Source organism: Prionailurus viverrinus, chromosome B2, assembly GCF_022837055.1.
Source record: "Prionailurus viverrinus isolate Anna chromosome B2, UM_Priviv_1.0, whole genome shotgun sequence".
NCBI classification, from domain to species: Eukaryota; Metazoa; Chordata; class Mammalia; order Carnivora; family Felidae; genus Prionailurus; species Prionailurus viverrinus.
This window is the reverse complement of record NC_062565.1, coordinates 72078648-72100602: the sequence shown is the minus strand read 5'-3', so window position 1 is coordinate 72100602 and position 21955 is coordinate 72078648. Positions and strand designations below refer to the sequence as shown.

General features: G+C 38.0%; 1 protein-coding gene across 1 annotated transcript in view; it reads left to right on the top strand.

Annotated features, from left to right (window-relative positions):
* The window catches only part of ELOVL4 (ELOVL fatty acid elongase 4), a 31766-nt gene extending 25610 nt beyond the window's left edge, over window positions 1-6156 (top strand). The window contains exons 4-6 of the mRNA XM_047859366.1: window positions 574-745; window positions 1778-1905; window positions 4929-6156. Coding sequence (XP_047715322.1) covers window positions 574-745; window positions 1778-1905; window positions 4929-5204 — 576 coding nt within the window. The 3' untranslated portion in view covers window positions 5205-6156. The remainder of the gene's footprint in view (window positions 1-573; window positions 746-1777; window positions 1906-4928) is intronic.
* Window positions 6157-21955: the final 15799 nt, after the last annotated feature.

Genomic DNA, 21955 nt, shown 5'->3' with positions numbered 1-21955 from the left:
TTGTTTGTTTGTTTGTTTCAACTCACTACTTTAAAGATTTTACTGCCTAATACTAAATGCTATGATTAGGTATTTACTTTGTTGCACATGTTAAAGTGCCAGACAGACACTAACAGAGACAGGAGCTACCCAAACATACTTGCAAGAATATCTGGTTTAATATAGGCTAAGCATGAACATCTGAAATAACCTTTACAAAGTAACTATCTCTGTTTCTCTACCATATTGAAAAACAGTAGTGTGAAGGTGTTTACGGCTCTGTGTTCAGCAGTTTGGTACTTCAGGTCATCTCGCTATGTAGCAGACTAGAAATTTTCTCTAAACTGTTGCCACTGTGTAGATATAGCCTTGGACCCTTTCTTTCTCATCTCCCCCCGCCTGCCCACCCCACCCCCCCCCACCTCATGGAGAGATGCCTAGGTTTCACACCTACTTAGGCAAAAATGATTCTATGCCTCATACATTTTGTGCAATGAAGATTGTTTAGGACTAAGAATGAATAGAAAGCCATATAATACAGTGTCACTCTGGTGTTTATAACGTGCCCCCCCCCTTTTTTTTTTTTTTTTACAGATAGCTGCTGCTCTGTGGTGGTACTTTGTATCTAAAGGGGTTGAGTATTTGGACACCGTATTTTTTATCCTGAGGAAGAAAAACAACCAAGTCTCTTTCCTTCATGTATATCATCACTGTACAATGTTTACACTGTGGTGGATTGGAATTAAGTGGGTCGCCGGGGGACAAGGTGAGCATTTTCAGGAACATATCTGCATATATTAAGTTATATAAATGTGTTGTGTGGAAAAGTAATTATAAGCTGGAAATTTGACTTGGTCTTTAACTTACTTTCATGGTTAATTATTTCTGTGTTAATTTCATTTTAAAGAAATTTGAACAAAGTGAAACTTTAGCTTTTTATCTGTGGCTACTTAAATTCCTAAAGATTGGTCTCAGAGATAAGCATAAACTAATCTTAAATGTGGCAAATGATATTTTGATAAGCAATTGTAGTTGTTCTGATTCAAAGGGCACTAAGCTGTAACTCCTGAGTTTGAAGTTTCCGTCTCCAGTTCCAAGCCCAGAGCTCATTACTGCTCTAAAACAGGCCTTAAATGAACCTGTTGAATCTTACTCAAAGGAAATCGTATATAGCCTTGTTAAAGAGGATCTGAATTCACAGTTTGTCCAAGATCTGTCTTCAGCTTTTCAGATGTAGATTGAAGATGATTTACATCACTGAGCTGGAAACAGACTATTGCTGTGTTGGAGACCCAGGGTACGGGTCATTACAGTAGTACAGTTCACCTTCTATTTTCATTTAAAACTGTTAGAAAAGTAAGAAATAAGTACGATTTTTTCGTAGGTATATTTATGGGCACATCTAAAGGCAATAATGAGGCTTTAAAAATCTACTTATACAATTACATGTACCATGACTTTTTTCCCCAAGCATGAAAAATAATATAGGTAGTAGTTCTATATTAGGGCATACTGAAGCCACTGGGGTGCTCCATTTGGAACCTTGCCACTTTGATAATCCTTTGCATTTGAAGAACACTCATTTTTTTAATATGCTAAAAGCCTGAGTCTAAACTTTAAAAATACCTAGCATGATCTGAAGAGAAATGTTTTCCGTTAGTACTACTTTACAACTTTTTATTCCTAATCTGTACCCAAGATTAAATGTTAAAAAATAATGTGGATTCATTTATTTTATGTTCAGATGGTTTATTGCCTACTAAAGTTTTCTGTATCTTGTGATTCTGTTTTTCTGAAGCATTTTTCGGAGCACAGCTGAATTCCTTCATCCATGTGATTATGTACTCATACTATGGGTTAACTGCATTTGGCCCATGGATTCAGAAATATCTCTGGTGGAAAAAATACTTGACCATGTTGCAGCTGGTGAGTGAAATGCTTCTAAAGTTTCTTGTGGTGAAACGCTGAAAATGTTTGAATTTACTAATTTTAAATGCAGTTTTTTTTAATGTTTATTTATTTTTAGAGAGAGACAGAGTGCGAGTGGGGGAGGGGCAGAGAGAGGTTAGACACAGAATCCGAAGCAGGCTCCAAGCTCTGAGCTGTCAGCACAGAGTCCAACACGGGGCATGAACTCATGAACTGCGAGATCATGACCTGAGCTGAAGTTGAACCTTAAATGACTGAGCCACCCAGGCACCCCTGAATTTACTAATTTTGAAGGGCTAAGTTATCTTCGACAACTTTCTGTTACAAAGTCGACTTTCTCTGTGCTCTAGATGTGGGAGTTGAGGCTGCTTAACTCTGAGCTTCTTGTTCATAGACCTAGTTGTCACTGCCACTAACTTTTAAGATACTCTTAAAAGGCTAAATACAACTCTGGTCTCTCTAAGAGAAATGTTCGAAGTACACCATAAAGTACATAAACTCATATATGACCAGAAAAATAGTGTAACTTCTTTCTCAGGTGATTTTTTCTAATTTAAAATGTTACTATTACCTCTCTTCATCCTGCCCTTGCTTGAATTTTGTTTTCTGTTCCATTTTTCAGTCCTTGTTAACAGAACCCATACGTTTAGAGAATGAAAGTTGAGGAGAAGGTACAGAACCAAGGAAGGGGTGGGGTAAAGGAAGGGAATAAGGACAAGAGAACTCCTCTTAATTCCCTAACACATAGTCCTTAGAGAGCAAAGCTAGGTTTTTTCAAATGCTAGCCTTTAGAGGCGACAATTTTCAGCACATATGCCTAGTGGGACTTCTTGCAGCATCTGGATATATCAGTGAAACATTCAGAGAGAGGCGCTAGCCCAGTAATCAAACTGGAAATCCAACACCAACCTGATAGCTATTCTTCAAGCCTTGGAATTTATTATAATTTGCTGTAATCATAGCATGTACACAATTTATCAGTGGAATCACATTTGGAAATATTATTCATCTCTGCTTTAAGTTGCTAAACAGTTGGCTGGCCGAACAGGAAACACAACTTTTGGGGAATGCTGGGTGTGAAAGATTCATTTGTAACTAAAATGCTGCAGGAGGCTTCCTCCAGTTTATCTTTAAGCTGTTTATATAGTTTGTGTAATTCATTTTTCTCAGTCATCAGTAAATGGTCACAAGAAAATGAAGAGATGACAGAAGTCGTCTGAACTTTGTATCTATTTTGTTGGGAGTCTTCACCATAGTCTCCTTGAGTGATGCCACACTTGATCACACCTATATACATACATACTCTTTTGGTGACTTAGGTTCTAAGAACCAGTGTGAAATCAAAACTTCTTAAAATCTGGATTTTGTCGTAGAGAATTTAAAGTTCTTTAGTCTGATATAAATTTAGGGCTTACATGGAATAAATTATTTTAGTAATATTTATATAATAATTAACTTAGATAGTGCTGTGCTTAAAAGAGAAACCACAATTGCCCATTCCAAATAGGATGTTAATTTTGTGAAGAGCACAGTATTTTCAAGCCAGAAGTTCTCATAACAGCCAATCATATCAGTTAATCTTATAAAAAGCTAACCCTTGTTAACACTATGGAATTCATAATTCTTCTACTGAGAGTCATTCATTTATTGATATATTGGAATTTAAACTGATTTGCCTTATCTGAATTAAAAAGCTTCTTAATTTTTGGCTTTTCTTCTTTTATTTTTATTCATTTATTTTATTTTAAAAATTTCTTTTTTTTTTTAACATTTATTTTTGAGAGACAGAGACAGAACATGAGCAGGGGAGGGGGACAGAGGGAGAGGGTGACACAGAATCCAAAGCAGCCTCCAGGCTCTGAGCAGTTTGTCAGCATAGAGCCCAACACGGGGCTCAAACTCACGAGCCGCAAGACCACGATCTGAGCCGAAGTTGGACGCTTAACCAACTGAGCCACCCAGGTGCCCCTGGCTTTTCTTCTTTTAAAAACTTTCAAAGTTGGGGGTGCCTGGGTGGCTCAGTCGGTTGAGCGTCTGACTTCAGCTCAGGTCATGATCTCGTGGTTTGTGATGTTCGAGCCTCACATCGGGCTCTGTGCTAATAGCTCAGAGCCTGGAGCCTGCTTTGGATTCTGTGTTTCCCTCTCTATCTGCCCCTCCTCCACTCACACTCTGTCTCTCTTTCTCTCTCTCACTGTCTCTCAAAAATAAATAAACATTAAAAAAAATTTTAAAAACTTTTAAAGTTGAAAGTGATTCTCTCTTTTTGCACTTATTCTCAAATATCTACTAAATTTTACTAAAAATCTTAGTTTGTAAAGGATAGTGTTAATTCAAATGCAGTTTTACCTGTGTGCTATTTTGTAAGAAATAAAAAACCCTTTTGGTAGTTTCAGTTTTAAAAGGATTTGTACCAGCTTACAGTTTTGTGGAAAGAAATTAGTTAAAATGTGAGAGGAAAACAAATATCAAAAAGGGCATACGGTACTATTTACTTTATTCTGTTAGGCCATTGATATTCCCTCTCATTAATAACATTATTCAGCATTATCCAACAAATACTCATGGAATCCAGACCCTGTGCCAAGGACTCAGGAATCCTCAGGGAGCAACACATAGCCTTACCCTCTGGAGTTATATACTAGTGGAAAGATGGACAACCAAGAAGTTAAGAATTCCAGATAGCTTTAATTGTTTTAAAGAAGAAAGTGCACACAAAACAAAAACCCTGATGAATGGGATAGAGAGGGCCAGCTGGATGGAGGTACTTTGTACCAGCAGGAAAAACAACAAAAAAAGTCAGGAAAAGAAAAAGAAAAAAACCAAAAAGTCAGGAAGCCCTTCCTGAGGGAAGGACAGGGAGCTGGAGTTGGGTGTGGGAGCCCGAGAGCTATTAAACTTTGAACAGTGTGGCAAGATTAGGCCCTATCTTAGCCAGGCAGAGGATTCTGGTGTTGTTAAAGGTTATTTACTATTTGCAGTAAATGTATCCTGCATCGTTGTTTTGTTTTGTTTTTCAGGTTCAGTTCCACGTGACCATCGGGCACACAGCACTGTCTCTGTACACTGATTGCCCCTTCCCCAAATGGATGCACTGGGCTCTCATCGCCTACGCAATCAGCTTCATATTTCTCTTTCTTAACTTCTATGTTCGGACATACAAAGAGCCTAAGAAAGCAAAAGCTGGAAAAACAGCTGTGAATGGTATTTCAGCAAATGGTGTGAGCAAATCAGAGAAACAACTAGTAATAGAAAATGGAAAAAAGCAGAAAAATGGAAAAGCAAAAGGAGAGTAAATTGAACTGGGCCTTAACTGTTGTTGACAGTGAGGAAGCTCCCATTTCATATAAAATTTCAGGGAAAAAGAAGCAAATGAGGGTTTGGGGTGGGGAGAAAAAGACAAATGTGCTCTATGTATTAGTAACCTTTAGATAGAGTAAAGTGTTAAATACAATATCCGGATGTTTTATTTATGAAGTTTTATTTTAAACATTTTTTTTATTAGCCTTGATGTTGTCCAGACCAAAGCAATCATTATGTGACTTGGGAGGCTCTCCCTCTGTTCACATCTGTTGTCTAATGCATGAGATTTTTCATGTATCTTATATACAGTCATTCTTCAGTCTGATGATCACAGAAACACAGTATGAATTTTTTGGCTAAATTATTATTGCCTACTGATGAAAATCAGTTATCTAACATTTTCTGGTCCAAAGCTGGAACTGTAGATACTTTAAAATTTGCACATTTGGATTCATTTGCTGACTGGAATGGTCGAATCTCTCCACCTCTAGTCTGAATATACCCTTTTGGTTGTAATTAAATTTAAAAAACCTGATGATCTCTGTAGACTCTTAGAGGCTTGATGATGATGGTGTTGGTGAAAATAAGAAAGAATTACAGTAAAAGCCTGTCTAGCGACCCAAAGGTCACCATGACTTGCGGCACAAATCACTGTGGGAAACAATTTTTGTGATGAAAAGGCAGCCTTTTAATACTCGTGTTACTATCAGAAATATATTATGAAAATTAAGATTATTGTCTGATTGGAACATGAAACAACTCATGTCTTTATTAGTAACATCACAGAAGAGTTACACTTATGTGCTGTTAGAAGAGAGTATGTTGATTTTTATCAGGCTTTCCTTGTTTTGATTTGTGGCTGTTACCGATTTTTCATATGTGGAAATATACCTACCTCTTATGTTGGAAAGAACATTTAAAATTAAATAAATTTTAATTAAAAAATCAAGGAGTCCTCTAATGTAAATTTTAATCACTTTCGAATCCGCTAGTATTTTTTTTGCGTTTTTTACAAATAGCATACACCCAATGTTTCGTGAAACGATCCTTCTCTTTCAATGTGTTTAATTTTGGAATGATATTTTCCTTGTGACAAAGTTGCAAGATCTTATTTATTAACTAGATATGAAGTGTATACCCATCTTGGGGCAATATTCTTGACTCCTTGGTGCTAAAGATCATTAAATTTAGTGTGATTGTTATAAGGTGTTAATTGTTAAGACACAAAATGAATAAAAGTAAGAGTAGTCAGAACCAGAAAATTAAATTTGCTTTTGACAAATAAAGTGTTTTATGTAATATAAATGAGCAACTGGAAATAGACTAGGAAAGAGACTTGTACATTGTCTTATTGCATAGGTTGAATTGGTAGGGGATGTTGACCAGGGATCATTATTGAAAGAGAAAATGTGACAGAAGAAAAAAAAAGCATGAATATTTTAACTATCTCAACATGTCAAAACTGCATGGTGCAGGATGTATGCTGTTTGTGCAGACAAACTATTTCAGAATATTTTGTAAACTATAACATATTTATTGTGCATTAAAGTTACCCACTTTTTCCCCCAAAGGCATGCAGTCATGAGAAATACAGAATATTTGCAAAACTTATAACAGTTTGGCCTGAGAGGATTCAACACCTTTGTCTTTGCTGCTTGGTGTGGAATGACTGGAGACTTGTAAATCTTTGTGAACATTCTGTACTGCTTCCCCAGACCTATTCATTCCCCGCTACCTGATTTCAGCACAATAAATATACTACTGCTGTGGGAAAAAAATGATTTTTTTCTGTTAATCAGTTTATTACGTAAATTATCTGCTAAATATTTATTTGATTCAGTTGTTAGTATTCTGAATTCTCTTCCACTGCCAATTACTAATGTAGAAAAGAAGTGAAATTAGAACTTGGGTGCCTAAAACTTCTGGTGAAAAGCTTCTTTTTTTATTGTGGCATTTTTTACTGTAAAAATTAGTTGCCTTTGGAAGAGCTTTTGGATCCAGACATAAAACATACCATTTTCTTCTAAATTATCCTTCCATTTGTTGCTTCAAATGTTAGCTTAACACTTTTTCATGCTGCGGGGTTTTTTGGTTCCAAAAATAAAGTGGAGGAGCTCTTGTGTTCTTACATTAGATCATTCAGCTCTTTCTACACTTTATAAGATTCCTTATCTAGGATGACTTTAAGATGTGATACATCTTAAAGCAGCCGTTCTGGTAGCTTTCCTGATTTCTCAGTCATCACACTGAGTTGCATGCCTCATACCTAAAATCAGGGGAGGAGGATTGTATCCTCTTCTGGGTAAAACTTTGTCACTAACGAAAGAAATGTTTTCTTACGCAGAAAACAGAAGTTTTTAATGTTTGTAGTAGCTAGCAATACCTTAGGCATGTGACAGTGCATTTTCCTAGTATAATCAGTGACTGCATCTCTTCTTTTTTCTCTTTTCTGTGATACTCTTGACTCTGTTTTTCTGATGGACACTGATGACTAGTTTCAGTTGTAGCACCATTAATTTAGTCAATCTCTGTTTCTCCCCACACACTTCCTAGGTATTCAAAAATATTTTCATATGGATTTTTACATTCACATTTTAGAACATGGAATGTAGTGTTTGTAGTTTATTAGGAACATTTTAACTTACAGATTTATTCCATGTATGCAATTCATATGTGAAATGAAAGAGAACATAGAGGTGGAAGTGATTTTTGCTGCCAGGTCCATCTGATAATACAACAATCCAGGCATTACATATTGACAGTTGGGACCCGACTTTTGAATCTCACCTTGATGAGAATGTGACAGCATGCCGAACTGTCCCGCTCTCTCAGCTCTTGCCTTGTTGTAGCCTGAAGTTCAGCCAGCTGAATTCCTGGCACTGTCCTTACCAAGAAAAAGACGGCTACAGACTGTGTAGGAGGGCAAGTGCTTACTACAGACCTGCGTGACATAGACTGGGATCCTGCTGGATGGTGGCTAAGGCTGCAGAGCTGAAGTTCTGAGCTACTCCCCCAGGAACATAACACCTGCCTAATAGATGGTTCACCTGCCCCTCAGCATGCAAGCAGTTTTGGCAAATCACCTTGGAAAGCAAGTTCTTAATAGTGTATTTTAGAACCCATGCTTAAGCTTTGGTATTTTAGGCTGATGCTATCTGAACCAGAAAAATAGTTATGAAAAGGCAGAGAAGTGTAAACAAATTCATTGTTTTAAAACACTCCAGATCATGTAAGTATTAGAAGTTAGTTTTCCTAATTCTCTCTGGAACTTCCTAATTTCCCTCCTAAATTATAGAGGGAAGGCACACCTGTTAAGTTTAAAAATAGGAGGCTATAACACAACTATGTTCCTGAAGGGGATTCAAAGGGATATGTTAAAAATTATAATTGACGGATAGAACTATTACCAGATGAAGACTAAGATTCTAAGATTCTAGAACATATCACTAAAAGAGTATGTGAGTTATGAAGAAGGTGGTCAACAGCTGTCTTTAGATGGCGATTCGTTAATAGGAGTTGTAGGTTTGTAAAGGATGATATGAGATACAACTTGGTATTCTTTTGCACTTATAACTCTAGGTTTTCCTTTGAGAAAATAAGCTTTTTTCTACCTGTTAAAAAAAAAAAAAGGCCTAGAACTTGGGTCTTTTCTCTTTGTCTTTTTCATTTTACCACATGAAAGCATGTTTACATGTCCACACGTGAACAAATTTCTTTCATACTTTTATTCCTTCAAGATCCATCAGGTCTTAAATAGAAATCCAACAGAACCTTTTTCTCTTTTTCTCCTCCTCATAGGTGAGGTTCTCCAAAGGATTGTGTCCTTAAAGTAGTATCTCCTTTGAGAATAAATACATGCTGAAACACATCACTTGATAACTATCTACCTAATTATAATAATCTCATGCAGCTATCAGAAGGTCACGTTGTAATCAAACATCTACAGAGGACATACACAGAGAATATGTCCAAATTAAAAGCCATTCTAAAACTAAAAACTCTTGGACGGTTTAAATAATCTAGCCATTTCTAAAAAGATAGGGTCTGGATATTATTGGGTATTTCCCAATTTAAATACAAGACTATGAGTTGTAAAGAGAATTTGTCAGTCCTCATGCATATTCTGTATACTCTATCAGTCTCCAGGAACCCCTGGATCCCTTTTCTGCAATTTTAGAGAAGCCAGTTAGGTTACTCCTTTCCTCAGTTTTAAAACTTTTCTTTGAATTTGCCTTTGGGAAAAAGCGTTCAATTGAAATTCCTTCTTTGTCATCCCTGATGCATCATATTTAAACTGAGTTTCTCCTCCCTGTGAGGAAGCTATCCTAAGAACCAGTCTTTCAAGAATAATGATTAGTTAGCTATTTGGTAATGAGAGGGTGGTAGGTTATGAGTCTTGCACAGGAGGTAGCATTATGTTAGTGACACTCATACCTCACCTTTGAAAGTGGCTTGTGTTCTAATTTTTTAATAAATCTGGGAATCAAATACAACATTTACATTTTTTTTCCCAACGTTTATTTATTTTTTTGGGACAGAGAGAGAGCATGAACGGGGGAGGGGCAGAGAGAGAGGGAGACACAGAATCGGAAACAGGCTCCAGGCTCTGAGCCATCAGCCCAGAGCCTGACGCGGGGCTCGAACTCCCGGACCGCGAGATCGTGACCTGGCTGAAGTCGGACGCTTAACCGACTGCGCCACCCAGGCGCCCCATTTTCATAAGCATATTATATAGTTAGGGTATATCAGTTGTACATATACGGTTAGATTTTAAATATTTTTTGAGGTCAGTCCTCACAGTGAAAATGTAATAAAGATGTCATATGGTCACAAAAGAACAAATAGCTGTGCTTCAAAGCTGTATTTACTCACCAACATTTAAGTGATTTCATTATGTTTGAATTATTACTGTCAGCCCTTATGAAAGTGGGGTCTGGTCTTTTTTTCAGAAAGAAAAGGAGTATGGGAGCACATTTCTAATTTCTAATTGTATTTGAGATTTTGAGTTTATATCTTAGAATCTACCCTAAATACTACTTGAGAAATCCAGCAACCATCTTTAGATTAGTGTGCTAGATATTGATTGGTTCTATGAATCCATTTCTATCCCCTCAATACATCTCCCTCCTTCCCTCCCCCGGTCTAAAGAACTAAAAATTACATTTCTCAGATTCCCTCACAAATTTAGGTTTTATCAACATGCAGCACTCGTGAAATTTTTGGAAGGTAGAAGGGAGGTGGATGTCATCCTTCTGGAGAACATAATTATATAAATGGGCTCCTTACAGATACAAGTGTTGGCAACAGCTGAATTACATGTTCCACTATCTTGACACCATTTTTGTAAATGCAGGCAGTGGTAATAGTGATAATGATCATGGAAGATGTGGTCTTACAAATTTGAAGTTAAAGACTAGGGGTGGCCTCCTGACTCATTCCTCCAAGTTACCAATAATCTTATAAGCATCTAATCCTTTGAATTAAAGCACTCTGCTTGAATACTTGGTGGTATCTATTTCATGCAGTGAACCTTGCCTAATTTAGTATTCAGCACCAAAATTTGATCAGGAAATAGACTGCCAAAGATAATAATATGAAATTGGTTATCTGACCTGTTTGAGTTTACAGGCAGTGATAACTTAATGACCACTGGGAAATGCAATACAGTTTTCCATGTAGTGAAAAGCTGAATTTTCACCTATGGCCACCTACAATGAAATAGTTATTGCAAGACAAGATATTGGCCGAATAAGTGGTAGCTACATTGTAGTATTGTGATGGAAATGAGAAATATAAATAAAGATTTAAGTGAGATAGTTGCCTCTGATTGCCCTGCAGAGTTTATAGGAAAAAAAAATTAGCTTGTGTCTTAAATTCTTGGCTGCCCTACAAGGACCTGTTATATCTTATAGGTACAGATCTGAAACATCTTAAAATAAGATCCAAAGGTTGATCCAAAGTGGGTTGCAAAATTACAACTTCAGTTCACAGCCTCAATAGTTTTCTAAGTGAAAATTGTGGTATTAATTGAAAACAGGGCCAGGAGGGGGAGGGACCCAAAGAATTAAAATGGGGACACATAGATAGATTTGGATGAAACTGCAAACCTGAATCTCTCAATCCTATTAAATATCCCTGGCCAAGAAAAGCAGTCCCTCCTCCATTGTCAGATGACCTTAGTTTTTCATTGCTTGAGATCCTGTAATGGCTTGAACCAAGGTAGTTACCTTCCAAGAGGATGCTGATCTTCCTTAGGGCTGCCTCGTATTCTCTCAGTGCCATCAGATCTGTAAAGATAATTTTAACACAGGATGCCTCGGGGGGAAAGTTCAAAATATACCCTGGGAGGAGATAGTTTAGAATGATAGGATTTGGCTAATTTCCACCTGCAGAAATGTGTAGGAATAGAAAGAGTGCCAAGTAAAGTAGAAAGAAACATACCTTTAGATTGGACTGAAATTATTCATACAGGTGCATTTACCAGACATTGTTAATTTAAGGATATAGCTCAACAGTGAGAAGCAGCTTTTAACTAAAGCCTGAAATCACTGGTGGCCTACACTAAAATGAGATATATGTTAGAAATTCACTGGAATAATGTGAAGGAATGAATCCAAAGGCTTAAGGCATAAGGAATGTTGCAGGTGATTTATCATGTGCAAACCACTTGACCACCCCCCCCCCCCACTATGTTTGAGAAATACGTAGGTAAATGTACATTGGTAATAGGTCTTTGAAAAAATCCTGTAGTGGCTGTTTTCCGTAAGCTGAGGACTATAGAGAGGAAAACTTTTCCCCCACCTTCTTAGGTTAGTGACTGAGACTTGTGAATTATTGACAAAAGACAAATTAATAGGGGGAAACGTTTGTAACTTCTATTGATACTAGTATTTTTTTAATGTTTATTTATTCTTGAAAGAGATAGAGACAGAGCACGAGTGGGGGAAGGACAGAGAGAGAGGGGGAGACACAGAATCCGAAGCAGGCTCCAGGCTCTGAGCTGTCAGCACAGAGTGCAATGCGGGGCTCGAACCTCACGAACCATGAGATCTTGACCTGAGCTGAAGTCAGAAGCTTAACCGATGAAGCCATCCAGATGCCCCGATACTAGTGTTTTTAATTTTATGTGCATGGAGCTTCATGGAAAAGAAGTGAAAAACTCAAAGAAGTGGTTAGTTAGCCTTATAGACTCGTATACCATTTTAACAAAAGGCAGAAAATTGTGGAAAAGTGACTAGACAAGGAAAGGGAGTCTGACAAATTGTGGGAAAGTGAGTAGGGAACATATGGGGGAAACTAATGGTAGATAAGGGTTATTCCAAAAACATTGTTTATGCAGACTCATCTCAGTGCCATCACTGTTTGCAGTGATAAAGGTTGTTCTCCATCTCTTGATACAGTTTCACATATTTATGCCCTGCTGTTAGGCAGGTAGAGGGAGGACAAAGAGCTGTTCTGGTGCTTGCTTTTTCTCAATTGCCTTCAGCTCAAAAGAATCTTTATGTCACGGTTGTATATTTTCAAGTGACATATTCTGATCTCCTTCAGAATAACAAGGAAGGGGGATGCTGTCTCTGAAATGGGCTCCCTGACTTCAGTAGGAATGAAGGCATTATTCATTGCTAGAGGCCAAATGGCAGTACTTAAATGCCAGAGATGAAGTGGACTTGGTTACAGTACTGGGCAGAAAAGTCAGAGTGGTTATTAGAATGGCTTAGTAGCATGAGTATCTATGATGGTGGATAATTTATTATGATGCCTTTATGACTGAAATAGGCAACCTACTAAAGTCCTACTTGATCTGTATACCTGACTCTAAAGTTACTGAACACAGTTTGAGTCAACACAATAGCACAGCCCCTCCTGGGTCACTTCCTAGACCCAAAGGTCCTTAAGTGAAGGAAATGTTGAGTTCCTTTGAGGAAATTTTCTGTGATGATGTCACAAGGATGTACTATAAATCCTCATCCTAGCTTTCACCAAAAGGGAAGGGAAATAATCAGACTTTGGGAGCATTACTGGTACATTGAGCTGATGCTGATTATTAGGTGTCCAAATTTCTGCTGTGGTCACCAATCAAAATGGAGGCTTATGTAGGCCAGGTGATAAGTGCAGTTTGGGCCAGAGTCCTTGTCACAATAGACCCAGTGGGTCCCTAAACTTACTCTCTCCAGTTCCTGAATGTATTTTTAGATTAGACATACTTAGCTTCTAGCTAAATATCCACATTATTTCCCTGTCTCATAGATAGGGCTAGTATGATATGAAGACCCAAGTCAAAGCTCAAAAAATGTAACCACCTTCTTAAAACAGTGGACCAAAAGTAGTGTTACATTTCTGGGTGAAAGTCAGAGGTTCATGCCAACATCAAAGTCATGGAAGATTCAAGGGTGACGATTACTTATCAGACACCCATTTAACTTTCCTGTTTGACTTGAGTAGATATTGGAGAGTCTTGGAGAATAACAGTGGATTATCATCAACTTAATCATGTAATTCCAAGTTCAATAGCTGTTCTAGATATACTCAAATAACTGAAGCAAATCAATGTAATTTTGGCATTTGATATTCTGCAACCAAGCTATTAAATGTTTTCTTCTCCTTTCCAATAAAGATATTACAGAAGAAGCTTCTTTCACCTGTATTCTCTCATGGTCCTGCCTCAGGGAAATATTAACTATTCAGTATTCTTTAATAATCCAGGAACCTTGTTTGTCTCATCATGTGATAAGACACTGCTTTGGCCCATCATGTGACTGCATTTGGTGAGTAGGAGGTAGCAAGTGGCATAGATTCTTTGGTAAGGAACATGTACGCCAGAGGGTGGGAGGGGAAAATAACCATAAACCCAAGGGCCATGACATCAGTAAAGTCTTCAGTGGTCCTGTGGTCTATAACAGATTGAGTCGTTTCCTCCTTAGGGAAAGACAGTTGCTACATCCATCACTGTTAAAGAAGTGAATTTCTTAGGCTGGTAAATCTCACTGGGCTTTGGAAACAACATATACACATTTCAGGGTACTGCTTTGACTCTCTTATCAAGTAACCCATAAGACTGCCAGTTCTGAATAAGGCCAGAGTAAGAGAAGGCTTTGTTACTACTATGGACTACAGTGCAAGTTATTTTGCTATTTGAGCCTTAAGATCCAATAGATCAAATGGTGCTTGAAGTGCCTGGCAGAAAGCAATCCTCTAGAGGCCTCTGCCAAGACTTGATTTAGAATTACAGTTTAGAGAAAAGCCATGGCCTATTCTCCATATAACTATTCTTTTAAGAAACATATCCTGGGTTGCTTCTGGACCACAGTAGAAGTTTGTGTATCTGACCATGGAATATCAAATTATCACGTAAGCTAAGCTGCTTACATGGATTGGGTGTTATCTGATCCACCATGTAATAAACTAGGGCATGAACAGCAGCACTCTTTCATCAAGTAGAAGGTTATGAAGACACAGGTAAATGGCAAGATCAGTGCCTAAGACTACCATTGCATCACTCCTGAAGCATTGTCACTTCTCCCTCAACCCACATGTTTGACCTCTTGAAAGTTGCTATGAGTGTTGGCTGATTGTATTTGCACACCTCTGATTCATTTTGCCTTGTTTTGTGTCCTAGGATATGGATCCATATAGGCACTGAATCACCTTGTCTTCCTTGCCAGCTGACTTCCAATTGGGTGCAATGAGTAGAAGATCAACAGGTCGATGTATAGAGTGGCTAGGACATCCATTCTGTGCTCTCTCCCTACTTAGGTGTTGTATCTCTAGCTCTAGCTACTTCCTTCCATAATCATAGCCCCTACCATACTTTTAGTTCTCGTTGATCTCCAGGATCATTGTTTCTTCTCTTGTTTCTTCAGTTCTGAGGATGATAATAACATCACACTCTTGCTAGCATCTAGGTACCTCACTATCCTCTGTTCCTTTAACCTTGCCTATACATCTGCAAGCAATTCTTTATTAAAGGATATTTATTTAAACCACATGGGATAAATTTTAATTTATGCTGAAACCCTGATTGAGACACTGGAAAAGAAAATAATTGATCCTGGTTTACAAACTATTCCATATAATATGCAAACACAAGCTGGAAATGGACCATGGCAGCATTACAGCTTTACTTAGGAGTGGCCCTGAGGGATATATTGAGGGAAAATACTACCAATGAAAGGACTTTGGGCAGTACATCTGGTCGCCCACTTTTCCTAGAAGGAAAAATAACCAGTGTTATAAACATAAATTGGCTTTTGGATAATTGATAATGGTTTGGCCAGACGTTCAAAAGCTTGGAAGGGATAAAATTGAGGATTGGTGACAAGAAGTTCTGAGAAGCTCTGGGTATGACATTATTTGTGTTTCATGTAAATGCTTACCAAAGTCACCCACCATAGAACAGTTTCTCAACAGAGGGACAGAGTGATTGGTTCTATGGTTATTTGTTAGCCTCTTTTCCTAACAACCTCACGTTTGCTCAACGGGTTCATAAACAAAATGAGCAAGGTGCAATGTAATGGGCTGAACGGTGGCCCCCAAAATATCAAGGCCTATCCCTAAAATCTATAAAGGTTTGGGGCAAAAAAGTCTTTTTAGGTGTGATTAAGTTGAAGATCTTGAGGTGAGGCAATAACCCTAGATTATCTAGGTGGTCCATAAATGCCATTGTCAGTGTTCTTATAATAGATACGATACACAAAACGGAGAAGTGATGTGAAGATGGAGGCAGAGATCGGAGTGATGCAGGTCAGGAATGTTGGCAGCTACTAGGAACTGGAAGAGACAAGGAACAGTTGCTCCTCTAGAGCCTCCAGAAGAGATATGGCCCTGCTGACACCTTGATTTCAGACTTATGTCCTCTAGAACTGTGAGAAAATAAATTTCTGTTGCTTAACCAATTGTAATGCAGTAATTTGTTGCAGAAGCCACAGGAAGCTAATGCATACAGGGAAGGAGGTTATATCAGACCTTGAACAGTATGGACTTCTTAACAAGGCTGATGTGACTAGGACCACTGCTGAGTGCCCAACCTGCCAACAGCAGAGACCAATGCAACCCTTGGGATATGGAACCGTACTTAGAATAGCCAGCCACTTGGTGGCTTCCCATTATGCAAATGGCATCAGTTAATTCCTACTAGAGTAACACTCATTCTGAAATGTACTTTCCAGGAACACCATCCATCTGTGGATTTATTGAATGCTTTATTCAACACAATGGTATACCACATAACATTGCTTCTTATCTGGAAAATCATTTTATAATAAAAGAAATATGACAATGGGCTTAACCCATGGGATTCCAATTATATTTCCATTTATTATTCAGGATAGGCTAACTACTGAAATAAGCAAACTCTGATGAAGGGGTATTAAATAAATACAATAAATTGATAATTAAACAAATTCTATTTCATAAGCCTGTAGAACTCATCAGAGCGGGGCAGTAGAGGTGGAAGGCTCTGCTCCGTGCAGTCATTCAGGGATCCCGAGCCTCCTGCTCTCAACTGGCCTTCTTCATTCAGTCACAGAGATGGGGTTAGAGCGAGATCGCTCAGGGGATTTTATGAAAGGAGTGGCCAAGTTTGGCGGTGACAGTCATCAAATACAACTTAGACTCCATTGGCAAGAGCTTACTCAATTACAGCACTTAAGAGCAAGGGATACTGAGAAATGTCATCGAAATGTGTTTCCAGGAGGAACTGTGTTTGTGAGATTCTACCCATTATCTCCAACATACCATATACTCAGACTCTATTTCCCCAGAGCATGTGACCTTTAAAACAGTAAAGTGTTCTATTGAAGACTATTATGACTATAGCGTGAAGACAAGAGTTTGAGAAGCTGGAGTGCTTTCCTACCAGTATATGCTCTGAACCGGTCACAAATGTATGGTACTATTTCCCCCTTAGCCAGAATACTTGGGTTTGGGAAACAAGGGATAAATTTGAAAATGGATCTTTTCACTATTACACTTACATGCAACATTAAATGTTTTTTCTTGCTTTTTCAACTTCGTGCTGTGTTAGTTTAAAGAGCTGAGTTTCTAAAGAAGGAAAATCTTTACTAAGGGATACTAAGTTGTGATTTCACTTAACCTGAAGTTGAAACCACCACCTGGAATTTAGGGATTCTTATGCCATTGGGCAAATAGGCAAAGAAGGGAAGACAGTACCAGCTGGGGTAATTGCTGCTGCAAAATGGAGGAAAAGAGGAATATTTTTGCAACCCAGACCATCTTTGGTGCTTCCAAGTATTCATGTGACCAGTGACAAAATTGACTGGATGCCTTTAGTGATCCCAAGAGACAGGAATATCAAGCGCTCCAACTTTTCAGCTGTAAAGGCACAGGTTACTCTACCATGTGAAGAACCCTGTACAAATCAAGTTATGACTGAGGCAAAACATAACTGGAATGAACCATGGAAAAATTAAGTTAACTGTACTGTTTATGGTTTTATGACCAGTTCTTGCAGAAACACGACCTCGGATAGTTTTGCATATTTTTCTTGCTTTATGTATATGTTTGTATATCTTAGCCAAAAATTTCCCCCTCTCTCTCTTTCTCTTCATACTTGATATAAGGCGTATTAATGGTGATAAAATTTACAATTTACTCTTTTTTTTTTAATTTTTTTTTCAACGTTTATTTATTTTTGGGACAGAGAGAGACAGAGCGTGAACGGGGGAGGGGCAGAGAGAGAGGGAGACAAAGAATCAGAAACAGGCTCCAGGCTCTGAGCCATCAGCCCAGAGCCCAACGCGGGGCTCAAACTCACGGACCGCAAGATCGTGACCTGGCTGAAGTCAGACGCTTAACCGGCTGCGCCACCCAGGCGCCCCTACAATTTACTCTTTAATATAAAGGATATCAAGGGGTGCCTTGGTGGCTAAGGCGTCCAACTCTTGATTTCAGTTCAGGTCATGATCTCATGGTTCATGGGTTTGAGCCCCACGACCGGGTCCGTGCTGGCAGTGCAGAGCCTGCTTGGGATTTTCTCTCTCTCACTCCCTTCCTGCCCCTCTTTTGCTCGCTCTCTCTCTCTCTCTCTCTCAAAATAAGTAAATAAACTTAAAAAAAAAATACAGGATATCAACGTGGTTTATAACTGACCAAGAAGAGAAATGAACAAGATTACATTGTTGGGTACAGTGACTAGCCTTTGGATCTTTTCTTTTAGGAGACAGTGAGCAAATTTTTGTTTTATATGCAGGCCAATTGTACTTTGCAAGATTGGGAACATGTTGGTTTTGCTCTTGTGCTTGTTTGGAAGTTAAACGTGGGTAAAGGATTGTGGATGCTGGGTAGCTACACAGTGGATCGTGCCCAATACTGCCTGTTGGTACATGGCACTCATTCCCTTCCCCCATATCATACATTGCAAGGGCTGGAGCACTAAAATCCACATTTGCAGACTTCCCTGATGTTAGAGCTCTGGAGCTAGTTTATAATATGCTGATGAAATGCACCTGAGTGACTGAATTTTTTGGAGAGAGAAGACAGTCCAAACAGCTCAGATGAACTTAACGTTGATAGCAGCTGGATCCCATGTTCCAACATTATCATCAGCTTCATTAGCGTGGAAGAGCTGTGAAGTCATCAGTGGTGGTAGCAATGGCAGAAGCAGTTTCCTGACTCTGAATCCCAGTCAAAGGAGTGGTTCCTTGGGTTACAAAATATAATGGTGGTCTCTTGATTTCTCTTCTTCTGGATTCACATCACTATGTAAGCACATAATTTCCTCTGTTAAAACCCTTTCTGCTTCAGGGCACCCGGGTGGCTCAGTCAGTTGAGTGACTCTTGATTTGGGATCTTCATGATCCCAGGGTCGTGGAATTGAGCCTACATCATGGAGCATGCACACTGCTTAAGATTCTCTCTTTCCTTCTGCCCCCCCCTCCCCTGCTCATGTTCTCTCTCTATATAAAACAAACAAGCATACAAACAAACAAAAACAGAAACAAATACTTTTTGCTTGAAAACACGAGTTTCTGTTTCCTGCACAGAACCCTAAATAGCACAGATGATTGTTAAGAAATCTCAGAGGCACTCAAATTTTTAAGTATGATATGATAATGAAATATTTTAAGAATGCAATGGCAATACAATTACATATGGCTTTAGCATTCCAAAATGGTCATTCTTATCTTTGGCATGTCTTTTTCTCTTGCTGTGCCCAGGCTTTCTGGTAAATAAGCATTGAAATGTTTTTCTACATTTGAAGAGGTACCAAATAATTGGCCTAACTTGGGCACCCACATGTCTCAGCACAGCCTTGATTCCTAGACCTCTTGTGTCTTTTTGAGAAGGTTTCCTGAAGAGCCTAAGGCAAGGTCTTTGATACAGATAATTTGAGAGTTGATTCTGGGAAGCTGGAGTGAGTGTGAAAGAAAGTAAGATCGGCACAGAGGAAAAGCCAATAAAGGGTATGTGTTAGCTTAGTTAGCACTGTGGGTAGCTGGGATACAGCTCTGCTGGTAACTCTCTGACAAACCATAAAGAAATCTTAGAATTCTGTATCTGGAGGATGGGAGACTGAGGCATCTAACTCTGCATTTCTGTCTCTCATTGGTTACACTGGGGAGTATTCTCTGTATTTACACCTTCCCCCTTAATTCTGGAATATACCGGTTAGCCTAAGCTGCCCTGAGGCAGAAAACAAAGAATAGCAGCAAAAATGAGGTTGAAATGGGACACTGCCCGTTTTCATGGAACTGTCTATTATAGCACTGAAATGAGAGAGAGATTTGAGGAAATGTGGTTCTAGAAACAAATGTTCCTTCTACATCTATCTGACTTGACTCTTAATAAGTCCTTCTTTTTTTTAAAGATTACTCTCACTCTGTTTATAGTATAATTTCTAATATGTACAGTTGTTTACAATATTGTCTATGGTTGTTTACAAAATTGTCTATTACAATCTTGTCTAGGCACAAAATCCATTGCGTAGCACATAGTGCTTTTTAGGAGTCATACAGGTGGTGTGATGCTTAGCTAATCACTTAAAGAATTTGTATAACTCTGCTTAAAAAATTTTAAGATATAAATGTACACATATAAAAAGTAAAAAGTATACACAGTCTTATAATTTTAGTATATGTGCTGCCGAAGCGAGCACCACAGTCTTATAATTTTAAATCAACAGTTTCTCACTTCATTCCTCTCCATCCTCAGTTCTGTTCCCCAGAAGCAACTCTTTTTAACTTTTCAGTTTGATTTCTTCTGGTGGTGTTTTATTTGTGTTTCTAAACATCCCCTATCTTCTGGTGGTCTCATATTCATATTTCTAAATAATAAACATGTGTTTCTTGCTATTCCTAGATTTGCCAACTTGAGGAGATTATATACCGAGCTCTGCTATCATAGACAAGGGTTCAGCTCTGTTACACCCCCTACCCACCTTGTTTAAGTCTAAATGATATACTTGCACCTCTACTTCTCTTCCCATGAGCTATAGAAAGTGTCCTTGAGCTCACATTTTGTAAGATGTAAGTATAAATGCCCCTAGGTCCTTTCTCTCCACTCTTCCCCAATTTGTACTCTGCATCTGTATTTTTTAGCTTATATTGTCAATAGTGATAATATTTACATTCTGTTCTATTATCGAAATTAAGTCTCTTCATTATGTGTTTTGTCTTCAAGATTATTCTAAAAGTTGAAAAATCAATAAAATCCATTTACATTATTTAGACCATGTAAATTCTGTGATCTTCAGAACCGAGTACTGCGTCCTGATCACATTTCCTTTCTTATATAGCTTTATGTTTTTCTTCGACTTTTGCATTACCTTTCTGTTTTCTTGAATTTTCTCTTCATTTTCCAATGTCTCATAGAATCTCCTTTTGTTCCTAGTGGACTATCCTCACACTGTGAGGTATGCAGAATGTGTCTTCTGTAGGTCTTTTGTACAGCCATCATTCCAGTAATTCCCTTCATTGTTTACACGTGTTGGAACTGCTGCTTCTTGGGCCACTATCTTCCTCTACCTTGGTTTATTCTCTCATTTTTCTGGATTATATCCTTTCCTAAGACAAGCTATGTGGGTGATACATTTTCTAAGTGCTTACATCAGTCAAATTGTCTATTTATATACTTACTAATTCATCTGGGTGCAGAATTCTCAGGTTGAATACGAATAGCTTTTCCTCAGAAATTTGGGGGGAATATATCCATTGTCTTCATGTTACTAATATTGTTTGGGAAAAATCGAATGCCAGTCTGAATTTTATTCCTTTGTTAGTGACATGTTTTCCCTTGCCTCACAGCATTTCTTTACCCTTAATTTTCTGAAATTTCACAGTGATTAGTCTAGGTGCATTTTTTTTTTCATGTATTCTGCTACATATTTGGATGTCTCTTTTAATTTGGCAAATATATATTTTTCCAATAAAGGAAAATTTTCTTCCATTATTTCTACAATTCCTTCCTCTTTCATCTTTTTTCTGGTCCTTCTGAAAATACTATTATTTGGGTGTTATAGCACCTGAATTGATCCTCTGAATGCCTTATGTTTTCACCAATATTTTTTGTCTTTTATTTCTTCTCCATTCTGAGAGACTTCCTTAACTGTATATTTCAATCCCTCTATTCCACTATTGTTTGATAAATCACATTTAAAATTTCTAAAAACATTCATATTCTCTCATTATTTATTTTCCCCATAGCATTTATTTTTGTTTTATGGGTGCAGCATATTCTTTTTAAAAAAAGATATTTATTTATTTATTTATTTTTGAGAGATAGCAAGAGA